Source organism: Scylla paramamosain, chromosome 28, assembly GCF_035594125.1.
Source record: "Scylla paramamosain isolate STU-SP2022 chromosome 28, ASM3559412v1, whole genome shotgun sequence".
Classification (NCBI taxonomy): Eukaryota; Metazoa; Arthropoda; class Malacostraca; order Decapoda; family Portunidae; genus Scylla; species Scylla paramamosain.
The window spans coordinates 8,429,625-8,451,125 of NC_087178.1; the positions used below are offsets into that span (position 1 = coordinate 8,429,625).

The 21,501-nt window shown below is 41.4% G+C and overlaps 1 protein-coding gene across 2 annotated transcripts in view; it reads right to left on the reverse strand.

Annotated features, from left to right (window-relative positions):
* The window catches only part of LOC135114887 (uncharacterized), an 85,755-nt gene that overhangs the window by 4,555 nt on the left and 59,699 nt on the right, over positions 1 to 21,501 (reverse strand). The window contains exons 4-6 of one of the 2 annotated variants that reach the window (XM_064031104.1): positions 18,547 to 18,640; positions 11,742 to 11,759; positions 9,999 to 10,161 (exon numbers count right to left, since the gene is read on the reverse strand). In XM_064031104.1, the coding sequence (XP_063887174.1) occupies positions 9,999 to 10,161; positions 11,742 to 11,759; positions 18,547 to 18,640 (275 nt within the window). The remainder of the gene's footprint in view (positions 1 to 9,998; positions 10,162 to 11,741; positions 11,760 to 18,546; positions 18,641 to 21,501) is intronic. The other variant, XM_064031106.1, reaches the window with a different exon arrangement.

Below are 21,501 nucleotides of genomic sequence, written 5' to 3' on the forward strand. Positions count from 1 at the left end.
AACAACACCTGACCCCTGCACTGACCTGGAAAAGACTCAAGGTGACTCTCTCACGTAAAAAAAAAACTAAGCCTTCCGAATACTGATAATGAGGGTGAAAATGATTTTTATTTTACTTTGTTTTATTTCAACATCAAGACATCTTCCTAAACTACTCAATCCACTGAAAAAGAGGTTTACTGTTTAAATGGATTGAAAAATACATATAGTTAAATTTTTGTTGAATAAATTACATGCGGATGCTTGAGAGTATTATACTTATTTAATAAGAAACTGAACGATTATTTGTTTTCACTGATATCCGAGAGTCTTCACATGCCTAGATTAAAAATGTGTCACCAGAGGAAAAAGAAGATATGTAAAAAGACAAACACAAACCAGTAAAAAACTGAGTCAAAGACGAATAGAACTGATTGTAAAAAAAAAATGTTCCAAACTCCATCTTAGTAAAATAAAGATCCCTGAATGTGACTGATTCAGGTGATGAAAGACTCAACAAGTGTACCGACACAGTAAACCTGAACAACTCACGATGCACCAAAACTGTCTTGAGAAGAGAAGATACTTCAATGAAAAACAAAATATATATGAAAAAGACAGCATATAGTTCACAAAAATTCAATATCAAAATGAGTAAAAAAGATGCTAAAAATGCAACCTTTCTAGAAGATCATTAAAGTTTAATAAAAGGAGATGTGACTCAAGTAAAATGTAAAAAAATGGACCATGCAGGGCGTGTCTTGGGTGCTGCATCCCCTGTCCTCTGCGCCTGACGGACACTACTGCTTCAGTGTGATCCTGAACTTAGGCAGCAGCCAAAACACCGCCTCGCATAGAGAGAAGTCAAGGGTCAACACGGGTCATACACCTGCCTGGGGCGAGGGTGGGGGCGGCACAAGGGAAAGCTTGCTCTGATATATCGACCAAGTATCAGTCTCTTCCTGTAGGAGTAAGGCAGAGCTCTGTTGGGTTCCGTTGGTGAAAATGCATTGCAGTGTTAGGCAAAGACGTGTGCAGTCTTTCATGGTAGGCTTGTATGTGTCACTTCTCAAGGGAGTAAAAGCTACATTAATATAGTGAGCTTTGCATATTTGAGTGCCTAGATATGTGTCAAGGATGAGCCTTCTAATTCTAAGCCTGCATGTGTACATAATGAAATCCCTGCCTTGCACAAAAAACAAAATGCCAACACCTGGTGACTCAAGCCTAAACATGCAATGCAATACAAAATATATGATCTACAAGAAAAACAAAAACAAAAACAAAAAAACACCATCCAGTGGAGCAAGGAAAAGAAACATGAACAGAACGTTTTTGATAAACATTCACCACTCCAATTAGAGAGAAAGGTAAAGCAAAATAAGACTCACGGACAATTCTTACTCGATTAGAATCACCAATAGAGGAACAACTATAAGTCAAACTTTCACCAGGGAAATCTACTCACTGACGAAAGCTTGGTGGAGTTACATGGTGACTCGAACAACTTGAAATTCACAGCCATTGAACTCACCTGTGCAACACTTCCCAGGTGCTTTCCCGGGTGCAAATAGAATTAGATGTGAACCTTACAAACACACACACACACACACACACACACACACACACACACACACACACACACACACACACACACACACACACACATTTACTCTCCAATATATAAAAATGGAAGAAAGGGAAAAAAAGTCTATTTTGGAGAAATGTAAAATTGGAAAAAAAATCAAGGAAAAAAGGCAAAAACACTAGGAAAAAGAGGGAAAATGTTGGCATTATAGGAAATTTTGAAGCAAGAACAAGAGAAAATAAAGAGACTGCAAAAGGGCAGTTGACCTATACAAGGCAGCTCCTGAAATAGTTTCTGAGATGAAAAAGCTAATGTCAAAAAGAAAGTGCAATGAATCCCACATTGTTGCAAAGAAATGTTTCATCGTATCAGTAAGCCTCCATCAACACACAGGTATCTGAAGAGCCAAATACACACCAAAGAAAGAAAAACCGCAAATTCTTGTGATATTTCGTGGTCACATCCAATCCTGAGGCTGTGACAAATGGAGAAGTAATAAGCAAGTCTTACAAGTGACCCTGGCCTGCCAACAAATAGCAGAAAAGTTTTCAGAAATCCTGAGAGTTAGAGTTTCTAAATAGCAAAACTTCATGATGAACTGGACCCTTAATTAATCCTGGCATTTGGGAAATGGGGACTGGTCCAAAAATAAAGACCAACTGATTGAAAATGAAAATCTTTCCATCATTGTAAAAGATTAATCTAGCTGCTGATTACAGACTTGAACCAAAGGATTACAAATTATCAAGTAAGGGAGTATATGTGTTAAGTATGTTTTTAAAGAAACTGTACGTGTCATTTTCTGAATGTTTGTATGATAAAAATTTAAGGCACACATTTTATAACTGCAGCAAAGTGTGCAAATGTACTTTTTGCTGTCTGATTTACAAGGCATTATAGAGAAGGGATCCAAAAGAAATACTCTAAGATATTCTGTGTTCAGGAGGTATGTGGCTCTTATTGCTGAGTTACAGTACCTGGTTGACTGCCTGCAATGTACTTGTTTGGTTGCCACTGGCTTATAACACAAATGAAAACTTTTTTTGCCAAATCATATACATGGAGACATGAATCTTGCGCGCGCGCGCACACACACACACACACACACACACACACACACACACACACACACACACACACACACACACACACACACACACACACACACACACACACACACACACACACTACATAAAAATACTGCACTAATACTCCATTGAGCGAAAGAAAATAGACATCTCGGTGTATTTTCAGTCTAAATCTAACAAGAGTGGCATCTACACCACATATGAAGGTGAGCGGGATCATTTAAGGACACCGTTAGGACTGGTAATGCTAGTGACTCAGACCCAACACTATCATTACAGCACTGAAGCATCATTACCATTACAGTGACTACAACAACAACAACTGATGTCAGGTAATGTCAAGTAATCCTAATCATATGTCTACAGTTATTACATAATTTGGTGCTAACACTAATGCTATTATTTTTTCTAACATGGTAACTGTAAAACTTTTGACTGAGATCAGAACTGTTAATTAAAATAATATAACTATTATTGTTGTTGTTATTATTATTATTATTATTATCATTATTATTATTATTATTATTATTATTATTATTATTATCCTTTTTACTGTTATTATTTTTTCTTATTATTATTATTATTATTATTATTATTATTATTATTATTATTATTATTATTATTATTATTATTTACATTAATTCTTATGAGTTAATTTTTACACGAAGTTGGTGGAATTTAGAAACACCAAACAGGGAACACGACAACGTCCTTATTACATGCAAAGAAAAGTTACAGTGAGTGAGTGAGTACATGAGTCAGGATGAATGGAATGTGTAGTGACGCGTCTTGTCATATGAATTTGAGAGAGAGAGAGAGAGAGAGAGAGAGAGAGAGAGAGAGAGAGAGAGAGAGAGAGAGAGAGAGAGAGAGAGAGAGAGAGAGAGAGAGAGAGAGAGAGAGAGAGAGAGAGAGAGAGAGAGAGACGGACAAAAAAAAAAAAAATCAGGTAGACATATAGACAAACTGAGACGGATATATATATTTAGATAAGTAGAAGAGAAGAGGAGAAGAACCTTACTTTTCTAATTGAGAAGGAAGATAACTTTGAAGGCAAAAGAATAAGATAAAGAAACTGGCAGATTACGGGAGGGAAGAGAAGGAAATTGACCAGATAAAGGCAGGAACAGAGGGAAATTGACAAGATAAAGGAAAGATTAAGAAATAGCACGATAAAGGATGGAAGAGAAAGAAATTTAAACAAAGGAAGGAAAAGACGAAAAATAACGATAAAAAACAGGAAGATGAGAACATTGACGAAATAAAGGAAGGAAGATGAAAAATAACACGGCAAAGGAAGGAAGAAAAGGAAATTGACAAGATAAAGGAAGAAAAGCAAGGAAATTTAACAGGGAAAACAAAACAAAACAAAACAAATCTGGAAGATGAGAAAATTAACATGATGAAACGAAGAGAAGGAAAATGACAAGACTTTGTTTGTAGGATGAGAATGCTGAGCTAACGTGACCTGCAAGACTTGTGAGAGGCCTCGGGGAGCAGCTCAGAAAGAACACCTGCGCCCTGAAACACCTGTGTGACCTAAACATCAGTAGCTCAGGACAAGACACCAAGACTTCCACGTTACACCGACACAACTGTACAACAGAGAGAGAGAGAGAGAGAGAGAGAGAGAGAGAGAGAGAGAGAGAGAGAGAGAGAGAGAGAGAGAGAGAGAGAGAGAGAGAGAGAGAGAGAGAGAGAGAGAGAGAGAGAGAGAGAGAATCATTGGTGCACTAACAACTCTTTCTCCTTTAAAAGCTGTATTTACAGATGCCAACACTTATTAAAAATCAAAAGCAGACCAAGACGAGTGATTTCCAGTTAAGTTAGAGAGAGAAATGGGAGTCATGATCGTCAAAGGGAGGCCAGCGACACACCACGAGAGAAACACCAATCAGAGAGGAGGGGAGGGAGGGAGAAACGGAGGAAAAAGGAGAGGAGAGGGACAGGCAAAAAAAAAAAAAAAAAAAAAAAAAAAAAAAAAGTGTGGAGAGGAAAAAGGTGAGCAGCGATAGGATATGGAGGAAAGCTGTGTGGGAGGCAGGTCAGGGAAGGCTGGGTGGAGTGGGAGGAGAGGTTGGATGGAAGAGTGGGAGTGAAAGGGAAGGAGAGTTGACATGTGAATTCTGGCGGTGAGATGTGCTCCTTTTTCCTCCCATAGCCTGGCTCAAAAACATCCCTGCAGTGAAGCACAACATGAATCACCAGTCAGCTTTCTTTGCTGCATTTTAGAATATGTGGTTTCACTATTAACCGAGCGAGAGAGAGAGAGAGAGCAGGGCCCACAGCGCCACCGTCGTTGGAAGGAAAGAGATAGGGGTCCAGAGGTCACGATGTCAATAAAGGGCATACATACACCTGGCTGGGGCGAGGGGGAAGCTGCACAAGAGAAAGCTTGCTCTGACATAGTGACGAAGTGTCAGTCTCTTCCTGTAGAAGTAAGGCAGCGCTCTGTTGGGTCTCGTGAAATAGGAGAATTAATCATCTCTCACGTTCTTCGCCGGCAGGAGGACACGTTTAGCTTATCAAGGGCAGGGTAAAGCAAAAAAGAAGGGAAAAATGGTGTATATCAAATACGCAGAAGTAAAATAAAAAGTTCCTAAAAGCAGGAAAATAAAGGTTACTGCCATTACTCTCGGCTGGCAGCTCGGAGGGAAAAAGAAGAGGTAAAGAAATAAAGGAAGGAAGGAAAAATAAGTTTGACAAAGTTTCTGTCTCACTTCCCATGCAAAAATTCGCCCTCTGATGAACCTTGTTGGCATATATTGATCATGAAAATAATTATAAATACTTTTTTTTTTTTGAGGGGAAGGGAAGGGGAGAAAACTGACAAAAATAAAAGAGCGAAAAATTGTAAAATGTCATGTTGAGGAAAATGAAAGTCTCACAGATGAAAAGTATAAAAAAAGTGTGTTGGGGGAAGGGAGGGGCACATTAATATTGTCAGTTATTCATGAAAGTGATTTTTCGTTTACAATTTACTTTTTTTTTTTCAGGACTTACCTGAGCGTCCAGCTTTGGGTTCCTGCCATTCCTCACCAGGTAGGAAGGGCGACTTAAAGAGGCGCTCTCTCTCTCTCTCTCTCTCTCTCTCTCTCTCTCTCTCTCTCTCTCTCTCTCTCTCTCTCTCTCTCTCTCTCTCTCTCTCTCTCTCTCTCTCACAGTTCACTCACACTTCCTCTACTCTTCCTTTCACTTTTCATCCTTTCTCTATCTCGCTCACTATTCATCTTCCTTTCCACCTCGCTTTTAATCCATTCCACTCACTGTCACCCCCCCACCCTCTCTCTCTCTCTCTCTCTCTCTCTCTCTCTCTCTCTCTCTCTCCAAACATTTTTTTGGTTTACATTTTTCTCTACCCCATTATATTTATTTTTTTTGTCCTTGTTTTCGCACATCACGTCTCGTCTTTCCTCTCCACTCACTCCCTTTACGGTTTTTCTCTCATGCCCTTCTAACTCTTCTCTTTCGCATTAACATTATTTACATACCTCCCCCTTCATTCATATTCTCATTTTATTTTTTAGTTTCTCCCTATAGAAACAGCTCACAGTCATCCACTTTCTTCCTTTCTTTCAGTACATACAAAATCATACAAGAGTTCATTAGTTAAATAAATTGTTTATTTTTATATTTTTTGTGTTAGTTTTTATCACACATACGAAAGACTGTTTAAGAGAGGCGATGCTCATATCATGGTATTTATTATTGTGGAGTTTTAGTATTTATATTGTTTTGTTTTGTTTTCTTTAAAGTTAGTTGTCGTTTTGTTTTTGTTTTTAGCAGACGTGACGGCGCTCCGATGAGCCACGTGACAGCAGACAGGTGTGGAAGTTTGTGAAAGAAGCCGGGAAGGAATAGCGGTTGATTTCAGTCCTGTGTCAGTGAACTATGCTAATTTGTACTGAGAAAACGTGCGAAAGCAAAACATGACCAGTAAAACTCTAAACACTTCAGTAAAACGAAAGCGCCAGCTTCTGGAAGACAAAAAGTTCGCAAAATAAAGCGTTCGTACAAGCAATGTGATACTGCCGTGTTTCCTGCTTCACTCTTCGATGCCTGGCGCTGACACTGTCGTCTGTGTCGCTGTGTCGCGTCGCGGGGCAAGGCAGCGGACGAGGGGGATGCAGCCACAGCGTGCGTGGAACCGCTCCTGCACCACCCTGCACTGACTACACTACACACGCTATGTTCATGCCTGTACAGCGCTACGCCGATGTATGCAAGATTATATGGACAGCGGCTTTTGCTGCCCTGAGGAAGCCAAAGGAGAGAAGAGAAGAGGCGAAGCGATACCTCATGTACTTGGAGAAAAAAAAAAAAAAGAGTCTTAAAAATTATCGGCATTAATTTAGTTCTCTAACTGACTGAGCCTTACTGCGTTATGGTGAGGCAATTTATGGTGACTAATATACACATCACAGGTATTTATTTGTTACATATACACTAGTGACTTTATAAAGGCGGACTAGTGGGTGCTAATGTTTAGTTATCTATCAGGTGCTTTAGTGTACCGTAGGGCAGGGAGGGCGGCAGGGGGAGTGGGGGGATACTGGGGACACGGCAAGCGGTGGGGGTGGTGTGGGTGTCGTTCCTCCGCTCTGCTCCTGAAGACTCCTTAAGGGCCATGAAGACTCGCCACTCCACTGAGGACCCGACTAAGACCTTCAGATCTCATAGAAAAGGAAACCTCTTAACCCCGCAAAGCCTCCCGGAGCACAAAAGACTCTTAGGGAGGCTAATAAAATTATAAGAGAGAAAAGAAAAAAAGATGATGAGCTACTCGAAAGAACATGACTTAGCATCACCTCAAACTTGACTCGCTACCAACACGGACGACACCAACGACACCGCCACCACGACACAGCTGCGAGGTCATGAGCTGGTGTCAAGAGGTCAAGGGTCAACACGGGTCATACACCTGCCTGGGGCGAGGGTGGGGGCGGCACAAGGGAAAGCTTGCTCTGATAAAGCGACGTAGTGTCTGTTGCGTCTTGTGAAGCACCGCTCTGTTGGGTCTCGTAGATAGAAAATAAATGTTACTCATCTCTGTGGCTGGTGGGGGGAAGATTGGTGTGTGTGTGTGTGTGTGTGTGTGTGTGTGTGTGTGTGTGTGTGTGTGTGTGTGTGTGTGTGTGTGTGTGTGTGTGTGTGTGTGTGTGTGTGTGTGTGTGTGTGTGTGTGTGTGTGTAAGATGTGTGGTGTGCTGTGGGGTAGTGTGGTGAGGTGTGGTATGTTGCACCTGTAAAAAACTATGAGGATACAAATGATGTTAATTTCCCTCCACCTGAGGAGCTTGATAATAAACCAACACTGCACGGTGAGCATAATTAACATATAAAAAAAAAAATGTGTTGCAGGAGGAACACATCGAGTTCTTCACAAGTACAAAACGTCACTATTTCTTCCAGTACTGGGAAACGTATCAGCACTACGTACAATAATCATCACATATTTCACTACCAACTAATTGATATATCTAAGTAAATAAAAAACAAACAAACAAACAAACAAGCAAGCTAGCAATAACAGCATCAAGTATGTCTTCATTAACACATGTTTAGCAACACTTCCACTAACGAGGTGGACGGCAAATCTAGAAGGGCGTATCCGCGTCCCTCCGCCACTAACTAGATCATTAGGTCGAGGGGCTGCCTTCACACTCACACACGGTTGCGTAATTGCATCGTAGCGACCAACAGCGAAGTATTATCAAGATTGTTATTGGGGACTTGGGGAGAGGGAAAGGAGTCCGCCTTGAGTGCGCTTGGAATTATAGTGAAAGGGTTTCGAACTGCCGTGAAGGGCCATACAACGCGAGGCACCCGAGCCGTTGTGATCAAAGGCTGTCGTCTTCAGCAGTACTCAAAGGCCACCGCCGACCTCGTCAAACCGGCCTTCCAATTAGGCTCGTGACGTCTTCTTCAACGACGCAGCCAATTGGATTGCGATGTGTTTATTAACTTAATCAACTCGCTATTCCACTTTATTCACATCCCTTTCTGGATTGTTTTGCCAGCGAGTGCTCGAAGGGACATCACCAAAATAAACTCCAGTCAGCAACCTCTTCCTTTCTTTTTCTCTTTCAAGCATTACGAAAGAGTGAGTTCTTTTGGTAACATGGCGTAAATAATGACTGTCATGCCGTCACCATTCTCTAAAAAAACAAATCGTGGCAATACACCGACGAGCTGAGTTATTCAGGTGACGGAAGGGAAAAAGAAAACGGAAGACTCGTTGACGCTCACTATATAGTGGAGAGGACGCAAAGAGGGTGATGATATTGCCCTCGTAAAGTTACAGGTGTTTGGGGGCAACTGGGGCGAACCACGCAGCTGTGACGACCCTGATAGTGGCGAAGGGAGCGCGAGGGAGGAAGTAGCGCTTACTACTCCATTCCAAGCCAGCACCAACACCTCGTTACGTTACCGCGTCTACTCAACTCAATTCCAAGGATTTTTCTTTTATTTTTGTCTCGACTTTTCGTTCTCTATTCCAACTTGGTTTTCTGTTTCGAGCTTAAGCTTCTGTGCTGCTTCAGCGTTTGGAATTCACGCCTGGCTGGCATGTGAGTTTGGCGTATAAGAAGGTTGGCATAATTTTCTGTGCTATTATGGTCAGTGAACGATAAATATTACCTACAGGGATTTGGTTTTCGGGGCAGAAGGTGAAAGTGATTCAATGATGAGTATTTTCTGGACGGAACAAAAAGCAAGTGATGCAGGATTACCAAACATAAAGAACAGATTCTAACATAAGATCATGAACCTGCAACACTATTACCTCTGACTTCTTAAAAATAAATGTTTAAAGAAATGTGAACGGATTCGAAATGTCTCTTAATTAAAAAAAAAAAAAAGCTCTTCTGGATGGCTTGTTAAATCCTGGAAATACTTCTTTCTTTTGCTTACTATACAAGTTTATAAGCAACAGGTGTGTAGTACGTACAACATACACTGCAAAATGACAGCCTTTCCTTCTCAACACATTTCAATACGAACTAATACTCTGAAATCCTTACATCTATAGAAGCTCGAATTTTGTAGCTAGATTATATTATCATACTCCTTAGAGGAACAGGAAGCATTAATGTATCTATAATTAAAAAAAAAAAAAAACTAGGAAGCATTAATGTATCTATAATGAAAAGAAAAAAAAAAAAAAAAAAAAAAAAAAAAAAAACTAAGTCAGCAGGAAGATGAACCTCCAGCCAAAGCTACACTAACTGAACTTTCCTCCCTCAAGGTCAGTGAAATATCAGAGGGAAAATACTTAGGGAAACTAGTCTAAACTCTAATCCTTGGCGAGCAGCAATGTGAGTTGACACAGAGCCCTGCCTTTACCTGGGGGATGAGCTGGTCTCGGCTGTTGGGGTCTTTGGTGACTCGAGAGGCGCGGGAGGACTTGCGCGATCCTCCATCACGGCTCTTGATGGAGGTCTGCGCAGTGTCCTCTCTCTCCACGGTGGCGGGGCATCTCTCACCCCGGTACTTGACCCACAGTCGCCTGAGGAAAACCCCGACAAATTTAGTTAACTTGTCAGAGGGAGGAACAAGGGAGAACAAAGGAGAGGAGGAAGTTATGAAGAGAAAGGAATAAGGGGGAAAGAAGAGGAATAGCTGGAGGACGAGTAGAATAGGAGGGACGGAGAGAGAGAGAGAGATAGATAGAGAGAGAGAGAGAGAGAGAGAGAGAGAGAGAGAGAGAGAGAGAGAGAGAGAGAGAGAGAGAGAGAGAGAGAGAGAGAGAGAGAGAGAGAAACGCATCACAGCTTCACATAAATACAACATCACTGCACTAGGTTTTCAACATCTGAATGAGGGAATAAGGGGACGTGACATCAGGTAAATGAAACTACTCGTCACGCCCACAGTAATGAGTACACGAGACACTCCTGCTGTCTCGTTACTCACTCTCTACCACAACCAAGACCAAAACACAGAGGAACCACTTTGAGGAATCCACGAAATATGAATGAATCTTGGAAATAAAACAGTAAAAAAAAAAAGAAAAAAAAATAAATAAAACACCGCGATTATCTGGAGAAATTCATAATGGTAAAAGATCATTACAAGGATATGATGCAAAAGAGGAGCTGCGGGAAGATGCAACAACACCACTTTTTAAGAGGGAGCAGTTAATGTTTTTCGTTTTGTTATTGTATCTGACGTAAAAGAAAGAAAACGATAGAAAAAAAAAAGCTTCAGTTTGCCTTAGATTCAAAGTATCAAATGGAAAACGCAAGATTGGAGGTATAGAAAAAGTTTCACAAGTTTGGGAAGACGCAGGCATACCCTTGCTTGCACGTGCAGTAGTGGGGCGTATAAGTAAACAGATACTGGAATGGGTAAACCTGATTCTGACTCGGTTACAAGTATTATATTCTAAATGCTAAAGTGTGGGTACTGTACTAATGATAATGTACATTCAAGAAACTAAAGAGAAGTTTTATAATTTTTTTTTTTTTCGTTCAGTCAGCGATTCGTTAATATTTTTTTCTTCAAGACAATTCACTGATATAAAAGGAGAAGCCTGTGTTAATAGCACTACCTCGATGTATGATCCTTCCTCTTCCTGCTGTATCGTGTAGCTACAGAAACCCTCCCGTTGTACCTGAGGGCGGTGTGTGAACATTTCTCACCAAGTGTTCCTGATGCTAACGGCTCCCTTCCCTAGCCATCCGTGACCCAGCTGGCCTGTGTCTGACCTCACGGCACCGGGGACATCAAGGTCACGAAGGTCATGCACATCCCGGTGTCTACACGTGCCTACCACCAAGCTACCACAGACACACACATGCTCACAGAGGCTCTGGTGAGGCGGTCTTAGCACGCTCAGACATTGATAGAGGCTAGCCACTGCTGAGGTACAAGGTGCGCGAGTCCGGCACTTGTTGTAGTCACAGTGAAATGCACGACACATCAAACGAGATTCTAGTACATCCACTGTTGTCTGTTTAAGGCAGAAGTAAAAACAAAATAGATACACGAAGAAAACACACACGTTCACGCCCTCTCTCGCACGCCCGTACATTCTAAGTCAACACATGCGTACATAGATACATTTATGCATACAAACATACCTACCTACACACATGCAGAGACCTGCCAGGATAAAGTAAATTGTGAGGTGCGTGAAAATGCTTCCATCTTCAGCAGACATGTGGCACAAAATCACCTTCAGAGCAACCAACAGTCATTAACATTTTGAAAGTTTATAAATCTTAAGGAAAAAAAAACATGAACTAAAGAATACTATAGAAGGTACTGTAGCTCGTATCACTTTCTCTACAGTAATATTAAGCTTCTGAGGCTCAAGGTCTACATATGTTTAAGCATGAGACACAGAAGAGGCCAATGTGATGAACCCGCCTCCGAGACCCAAATGTGATACTCTGTGGAGGAAGCGTGAGGAGAGGCGCCGCTCCTCCACCTGGCGCACCTCCTCCAGTCTCCTGTCATCGGGAGAAATACTTCGCACCCAAAAAAATTAACAAAAAAGCGAGAGAGAGAGAGAGAGAGAGAGAGAGAGAGAGAGAGAGAGAGAGAGAGAGAGAGAGAGAGAGAGAGAGAGAGAGAGAGAGAGAGAGAGAGAGAGAGAGAGAGAGAGAGAGAGAGAAAAGCGAAGTTAAGCCTTCCCTGGAGACCATTCGAGAGAGAGAGAGAGAGAGAGAGAGAGAGAGAGAGAGAGAGAGAGAGAGAGAGAGAGAGAGAGAGAGAGAGAGAGAGAGAGAGAGTAAAAGGACATTAACTAGATTACAACAAGTTAGCCTTCGCCACCCCACTCACCAGCACACACTCACTGCTACTACCTCCAGTCATCACACACTCACCACACACACCACCACCACAACCACTACCACCTACATCACTACGGATCTTAAAAAAAAAAAAAGAAAAAAAAAAAACACAATACCTTAAGAAAAGAAACCGATAAATCTACAGTACTCTAACAACCACAAATTTTTACTGCGGCAGGAAATTACTCAGCCGTAGGGGAGGAAGACCGGGAGACAGTAGACCCCGGTGGGAGAGAAACAGATAAGAGGGACAGATAAGAAGGAACGATACGGAAAGACTCGAGGAAGAAGTCTAACAAGGGAACCTACATTTTCCTATCGCCGCCAGCCAAAGAATACATATACGAAACCTACTGGTGTGGAAAGGGAAGGGAAGCTGGAAACTTGGTCCATAGTGCAACCAACGCATCACCAACTCTATGGAAGCGGACTGGAGAGGGTCACGGGCCGAGGAACAATGGAGTGAGGCGAAAATGAGACACGTGTAGTGAAGAACATGATAGACTGGAGACGGGACAAAGGCGAGGAAAGACCCAGAAAGGCACAGAGAGGAAAAGGGAGGGGCAGGAAGCGTGTGGGAAAAGCAAAAGCAAGGTTATTAATGAGAGGGATGTAAAGCAAACCTGGGAAAAGGAGTGATGGATAGCGAACAATGAAGAAAACAGGATTACGAGTGAAATAGGGAGAAAAGAAGCAACAAACCAAAGTATAAGGATGTGAAGAGTGAAACATATGTAGGGAGTGAAGAAAAAAAAAGAAAGAAAAAGGAAGAAATAAATTGAAGGAAACAATAAGTAAGCGTACAAAAAAGTAGGGAAAGAAGAGGAAATAGACAAAAAAAAAAAGCTGAAGATGGAAAAAGAAACAAAATGAAAAAAAAAGTAAAAAGCCATAGTGAAGCATAAAGAGGCTAGGTGAAGAAGAAAAATACAAGTGAGAAGAGGGAGATAGAAAAAAAAAACGAAAAAGAAGCATAGTAAAAAAAATAAAGGACGAAAAAACACGAAAAAGAAACTAAAGGGAGAGAAAAGAAAGAGATAGAAAGTAATACAGGAAAACAATAACCAGTAAAAAAAAAAAAGAAAGAAAAAAGAAAAGAAAAACGAAAAGAGAGGGGCCAGACATAAACAGCAACAACAATAGGGTGCAAGGAGGAGACTTGGGACAGACAGCTGCAGTGAAGGAACAGGCGGCGATAAAAGGATGAATCGCGTATAAAAAGAGGGAGGGAGAGACGCGGGGAAAGGGAAGCGGATGGAGGAGTGCTCGGAGATAGTTAAAGGAATGGTGTGGCATCTTTCTGTACAGCCTCAAGGGAAAGGGAGCAGTGAGCATAGTGGTGGAGAGGAGGAGGAGGAGGAGGAGGAGGAGGAGGAGGAGGAGGAGGAGGAGGAGGAGGAGGAGGAGGAGGGGAATGGAAGGATGGCGCGTAGAGGAATTGCTAACGTATGTATGTGGAGAGAGAGAGAGAGAGAGAGAGAGAGAGAGAGAGAGAGAGAGAGAGAGAGAGAGAGAGAGAGAGAGAGAGAGAGAGAGAGAGAGAGAGAGAGAGAGAGAGAGAGAGAGAGAGAGAGAGAGAGAGAGAGAGAGAGAGAGAGAGATTAAATTCGTGCGTGGCAAAAGGATTGCAAAGGTGCACAGGTAAAGCAGGGTGGCATAGGAGGAGGTGTGAAAACCCGGAGACAATAGGAGGAGGAGGAGGAGGAGGAGGAGCAGGAGGAGGAGGAGGAGGAGGAGGAGGAGGAGGAGGAGGAGGAGGAGGAGGAGGAGGAGGAGGAGGAAAACATAAGACCTAGTATACATGAACTTTATACCACACACACACACACACACACACACACACACACACACACACACACACACACACACACACACACACACACACACACACACACACACACACACACACACACACACACACACACACACGACGCACAAAACTGAAGGGAAGCACGAGTCCGTAAGTCAGAAGAGAGGGCACAGGAAGGAGTAAGTAATGTAAACAAAACAAAACAGAACAACACAACACACCCTACTACGTAATGCCACTACTCTTCAAATGTGTTTACAACGGCAACACACACTACACACTGAAATACGTACACATACTACACGACGCACATGGAGGCATACATACATACACACGCACGGTAAAGCCAAAGGAGAGAGTTACGTACACACGCATACACGTTCACACGAAGGCCACCCTGATTCTGATACCTGGGGACGCGAACTGCAAGGTGGGCACGAAAAGAGAGGTTGTCTGTCTCTCTCTCTGAATGTTAAAAAAAAGAATAACGTCTCTTACTTTTAATCGTATCTCATCGTCTTGGATTGTTTCTCTAAATAGATACAGGAATATCTCTTTGTTTTTATCTCATTTGCAGTCTCGAGTTGCTGGACCGTCTCTGTAAATGAAATGTTTTTATCTCATTGTCTCTGCAGTTTGGAGTAGATGGACTGTCTCTTTATTTATTTATATATATATATATATATATATATATATATATATATATATATATATATATATATATATATATATATATATATATATATATATATATATATATAATGTCTATTTTTTTTATCTTACTGTCTCTGTAGTCTCGAGTAGATGGATTGTCGCTTTCTACTTGAAAATGTCTCTTACTTCGCTTTCTATCTCATTGTAACTCACATTCTCACGCTAAGGACGGACCAATATATTTCTTCCTCCAAAGCTAAGTGATTCTTCTCCCGCAACCAAAAAATGTCCTTTTCGCCGGATTTTCAACCCGAGGAAAAAAAAAAAAAAAAAAAAAAAAAAAAACGGGAACTTTTTTGGGCTGGAAAATTTGTTTAATGCCCAACTGGCGTTAATGAATCAAAGGCAAGCAGCAGGGGAAAAAAAATCCTTGCAATACATTTTTTCCCGAATGCTTTGCCCGCATTGAACCTGAAATTTTCCTGGAAGCTGTGTCGAAATCTACCTAAACCTGAAAGAATGAAAAAGAAAGAGGAAGCCAACTATCAACACTGCTGTGAATTAGTGGGAAGAGGAAGAAAACGAAGAGGGAAGAAGAGGAAGAGGAGGAGGAGGATCGAAGAGTAGGGCGCGGTAAACGATTTAAAAAGAGGTAAAAACGAGGATGGGAGAGAAAAAAAAGGAAAAAAAAAAGGAAAAGCAGGGCAAGTGAAGAGCTTAAGCACACATCACACTAACAAATGCAAAACTTTCCACGTTTTACTTATTCATTCAGCTTTCCAGTTTCCGCTTCACGTGCTTCGCTCCGCAGACAACACAGGTGCTTCGGCCAACTGGTCTGAATCGCACATCGTGTAACCCGCTTACTACTGCAAAGCCACACAATTCCTGGGCCTCTGACTACTGCCTACCCATTTTCTTTGATTATATTCACTCGATTTTTTCATTTTTCCCCTTTATTCATTCATTTTCTATCTTTCCTGGAGCTCTCACTATTGTCTATCCATTTTTTTTCTTTATTAATAAATTAATTTTCCATCTATTGTGGACCTCTGACCACTGCCTACACATTTTTTTTTTGATTATCCACTCGATTTTTTCATTTTTTCCCCTTTATTTATTAATTTTCTATCTTTCCTGGAGCTGTCACTACTGCCTACTCACTTTTTTATTATTCAATTTATTTATTTTTTATTTTTTTCCTTTTATTTATTAGTTTATTTATTAGTTTCCTATCTTTCGTGGCTCGGTTCATGACACACCAAGTTGCTCATCCCGCGAGACTTTAAAGTGATTCGATTCCTGATTTGTCGTTAATTTTTGAGAGCGACACATGAAAATGGTTTTGAATATTCATGTCTTTTTTCATGTATATTTTGTTTAGTTTAAAGATTCCATTATTTCTATCGACGACGCACCAAGATGCTCATTCCACAAGACTCTGAGTGCTCGAGAAACATGCAGTTGCAGAGGTGAGGTGACGGGCGGCCCCATATTGATAGTAACGCCAAATCTTATCAGTAAATAAAGCTTCTCTCTATATATAGATGGCTGACCCAAGACAACTGAAACTATGAAAAACTACCTACTTATTTGCTTCCCCTAAAGTTAATAGAAAAAGATTCCTAACCTCTCTACAGTTCAAATGAATTCACACCATCTCCTTTGAACAGTTCATAAAAAATGGTTTCCAATAGTTCAATTACTCAAGTGAATTCACAAAAACCCTCTAAATAGTTAAGAGAAAGGGATTCTTAACAACCAAAGGACGTGAGCGAATTCCCATCATTCCGCGTAAATGAACGCGGTGTAATTCATAAAAATAACACCTGTGAACGCAAAGGTACGAAAAAAAAATAAAATAAAGCTACAATAACTTAAGGAGACGTTAAGGGAAAGAAACTAACGTACTGTACTGCACTCAGCGTTTCCTTACGCCATTAACTTCACCGAAAACGACAAAAAAAACTGCAATAACAAACCAGATCCTACGAAAACAGGATAAGTCACACAACAACAGGTTACAAACAGCAACAGAGAGAGTGAAATCCTACCAAATCCTACTTAAGGGGATCCCTCTTCCTTTATACCTACAGCTACGTGCAATATTCACCTCGACAAGAGGCCATGAGTCTTGTATTCAATGGGACAGGAACGTGGAGTATTGAACCGCCTCCCACACACTTATGGCCCCGCTGCTCAGTGCTCCATTATGCGCCATTAGTAAGGTGAGGCCACAGTGACGGCTGGTTAGCGCTCCTGCGGCGGCTACCTGTCCTGTCCGTGCCGAGACGGGCTGACGTGCAAACCTTTGGGATGCACGTGCCGCCGAGGGTCAGAGTAAAGGGAAGAGGAGGATACGAGGCCATGTAGGGAGAGAGAGAGAGAGAGAGAGAAAAAAAAAGAAAAAAAAAGCCACTAGCCTTTTCTCATATTACTTTAAGGTACGATGCGTCCCACTCTTCGTAACCGTGCACGGAAACTTTACGTGCACTCCCGGTACGTACGTAAGGAGAGCAAGGCCTGTGAACATGAAAAAAGGTAAAGTGGCTGATTTTTGGTCTTTTTTCAGGTGATCCGGTAAAGGTTATTGCTGCAAGAGACTAGAAAACACTGCTGATGGACTTCATATTACACAATGATTTTAGTACATGTGGGAATTTTATGAGTCGCTTCGTTGTGTTTCATTGTAGGTTTCAACGCTTGCTTTCCTTTCCTTACCCCTTTCACATTACACACACACACACACACAACTCAAGCATCTTAAGGATTTCTATCAGTGGCTCTCATAACACACTGCTTTCCCGCAAGTTTTCACACGTGTTTTTACATTTATATCAACTCAGCACCTTTAAGACGTTTTCAGTCATTCTTTTAACGCCATTTCTTTTTTTTTTTCTCTTTCTCTGTTACATACACTCGTACGCTGCCTACAGGTACCTTGCAGGGGGAAAGAATCAGTCGCTCCTCTAACATGTTTTCTTCCCTCTATTTCTCAATATTACGTCTTTATTAGCCAAAGCACCTTGAAAAACATGATCAATCGCTCCTCTGACACTTCCCTTCAAAGTATTTAGGTAAAATTTTCCTTTTTTTTTCTTCGTATTGCACTTATATTCACTAACGTACCTCAGGGAATCTTATCTAGACGTGCCTCCCTTTTCTTTCCCACGTGAACAAAAGAACATCGATGAGAGATCAACATCCTATTTAACACAGCTTCTTAGACTAACTCAAGCATCTCAGGGAATATTGTCTAGACGTGTTTCCCTCTCTTTTTCCACATTAACAAAAGAATATCGAGGAAAAATCACTATCCGATCTAGCACAGTTTTTTTCCCTCTAAGTTTCCCGGCAAGTTTTTCCTTTCCTCTCCTTTCCTGACAATTCCCCTCCATATAAGGCTTTGCGAGCGAGACTTAACTTAATATAATCCTCTAAGATAATCCGGAGATATTCTAGTCTCATTAAAGATTTTCCAGCCTTGATACGCTCTCAAGATGAATATTAACTCGGAGAAAGCGTCCTTGATGGATCATTTTCCTGTCTTGACGCCGAAAATTTTCCTGGGTAATCGTAACAACAATTTACCTGCGAGACAAGGGGACGGAAAAGTAAGGATCTTTACCTGGCAATGACGAGGCTGAGGATGAGACAGATGAGAGGGAAGATGGTGCTGACGATGGCAAGGATGATGATGTAGCTGTCCAGGCGAGAACCATCTGTCGGGGAAAAGAATCAGGGATATTAAGATTGGCGCAGTGACCCTTGAGAGATGGGAAATGTGAAGGGCTTATTGTTTACGAGAGAGAGAGAGAGAGAGAGAGAGAGAGAGAGAGAGAGAGAGAGAGAGAGAGAGAGAGAGAGAGAGAGAGAGAGAGAGAGAGGAGAGGAGAGAGAGAGAGAGAGAGAGAGAGAGAGAGAGAGAGAGAGAGAGAGAGAGAGAGAGAGAGAGAGAGAGAGAGAGAGAGAGAGAGAGAGAGAGAGAGAGAGAGAGAGAGAGAGAGAGTTTTATGTAAAGTGAAGCATTAGGAAGATTAACAACCGAAAAACTTACCGAATTAAAATTTAACGTTGAATATTAATAAAATATAGAATGAAAACGAAAAAAAATCCATAAACAATGTGAAAGAAATACATCACAATAACGTACACACACACACACACACACACACACACACACACACACACACACACACACACACACACACACGAATGAGGAAAATGTCACTGTATCTGAGAGAGAGAGAGAGAGAGAGAGAGAGAGAGAGAGAGAGAGAGAGAGAGAGAGAGAGAGAGAGAGAGAGAGAGAGAGAGAGAGAGAGAGAGAGAGAGAGAGAGAGAGAGAGAGATTGAAGACTCTAGTATTTCAGAAATGGAGAAAATAAATAATAAAAATATATAAAAAGACAAACTGAAGCAAAATGAGAGAGAGAGAGAGAGAGAGAGAGAGAGAGAGAGAGAGAGAGAGAGAGAGAGAGAGAGAGAGAGAGAGAGACGAGGCATTTTCTCTCATCATCCAAGATTCCTGGCGGAGAATTAGCCGGGAGAAGAGGGTGGGGCGGGTCTTCGGGAATGCTGCAGGAATGTTTGCTCAACTCCGCTCTTCCCGCCAGCGGACTTAATAAACCTCGCTATGCTTCCTAATTATGTCCGAGATGCAACATACAGCAACACCAAGAGCAAGAAAAACAACAACAATGACAATGACAACAACAATAGCAACAATAAAATAACCTTCCTTTTACATTTTTGGTTCGACGACTGTAAATACTTCTCTCTCTCTCTCTCTCTCTCTCTCTCTCTCTCTCTCTCTCTCTCTCTCTCTCTCTTGTTCGCTCGCTCGCTCGCTGCTTTCTAACAATTTTGCTTCACTTTATAAATTTCTGTCTTTTATTTTCACTCTCCCTCCTTCCGTTCGTTATTTCAGAAATCCATTAAAATTTTTAATATATGAGTAAATATAGAGGCTCTTCTGTCTGTGTGTATCTGTCTGTCTGTCTGTCTGTCTGTCTTTCTATCTGTTTATCTATCTATCTAACTGCCTGACTGTCCATTAGTCTATGAATCTATAGGTCTGTCAGTGTGTCTATCCGTCTGTTCTGTCTACTGATCTGTCTGTCTGTTGGTCTATGTATTTATCTGTCTGTCTATTTGTGTATTCATCTGTTTATTCACCCACCTTTCTCTCCATCTGTCTATTTGTACGTCTATTCATCCATCTGCTTGTCTATCGGTATGTCTGTCTATCTACTCATCCACCTGTTTGTCTGTCTGTCTGTCTGTTTATTCATCTATCTGTCAGTCTATCTGCTGGCCTGCCTACCCATCTATCTCCGCCCGTTTGTCCGCCTGTCACCTTTCCTTTCAGTGCTTCATTGCCTTCATGAAACCCAACTACAACTAACCACAAAGGTGACGCTCAAAACCAATTAAAACTATATGACAGGTAGAGTAACAAGGGCTGACTGCTTTCAGTGGTGTGTGTGTGTGTGTGTGTGTGTGTGTGTGTGTGTGTGTGTGTGTGTGTGTGTGTGTGTGTGTGTGTGTGTGTGTGTGTGTGTGTGTGTGTGTGTGTGTAAGGACAATAAACCATTTGTATTCATTATAACTGCCAATTAGAAAATCGCGTTACATTAAAACACTAAACACACACACACACACACACACACACACACACACACACACACACACACACACACACACACACACACACACAAGAATACAAGAATAAAAAATGACCACGACTTCAATAAGGTAGGAAAAACGCATAAAAGAAAACACAAGGCAAATGCGGACACAAGAACACTGACATAAGCTTGCGAAACAATAGAGAACGTTCACATTGACACAACACACGACGAGGCAGAAGAGGCCACTGTATCATTAAGGATAATGGGAATTGATAAATGAAACAGACATGAAAATTAATGGAAAAGATAAAAAATAAATTAAGGTTCTTTATAATTTATCACTACTGCTGCTGCTGCTGCTGCTGCTGCTGCTGCTGCTACTGCTGCCGCTGCTGCTGTTGCTACTACTACTATTATTACCAGCAAAAACGTCCTCACTACCACTTCCACCATTATTCGTGCCATCACCGATTACCATCATCACCATCCCACCACTACTACTGCTACAACTGCTACTACTACTACTACTACTACTACTACTACTACTACTACTACTACTACTACCAGTATCATTGCTATCAAGGAGCTCTCTCTCTCTCTCTCTCTCTCTCTCTCTCTCTCTCTCTCTCTCTCTCTCTCTCTATATATATATATATATTGTGTGCTGAGCGCATAACAGAGGTGATAGTGTCTGGCATGGAGGCGTACATTCCTCACTCTTTTTCTCGTCCTAAACCTTCTAAACCTTGGTTCAACACAGCTTGTTCTCATGCTATACATGATAGAGAGGTGGCCCACAAAAGGTACTTAAGCCTTCCATCACCAAAATCTCATGCACTTTATATTTCTGTCCGGAACCATGCCAAGTCTGTTCTCCAACTAGCCAAAAACTCCTTCATTAACAGAAAATGTCAAAACCTTTCAAGATCTAACTCCCCTCGTGATTTCTG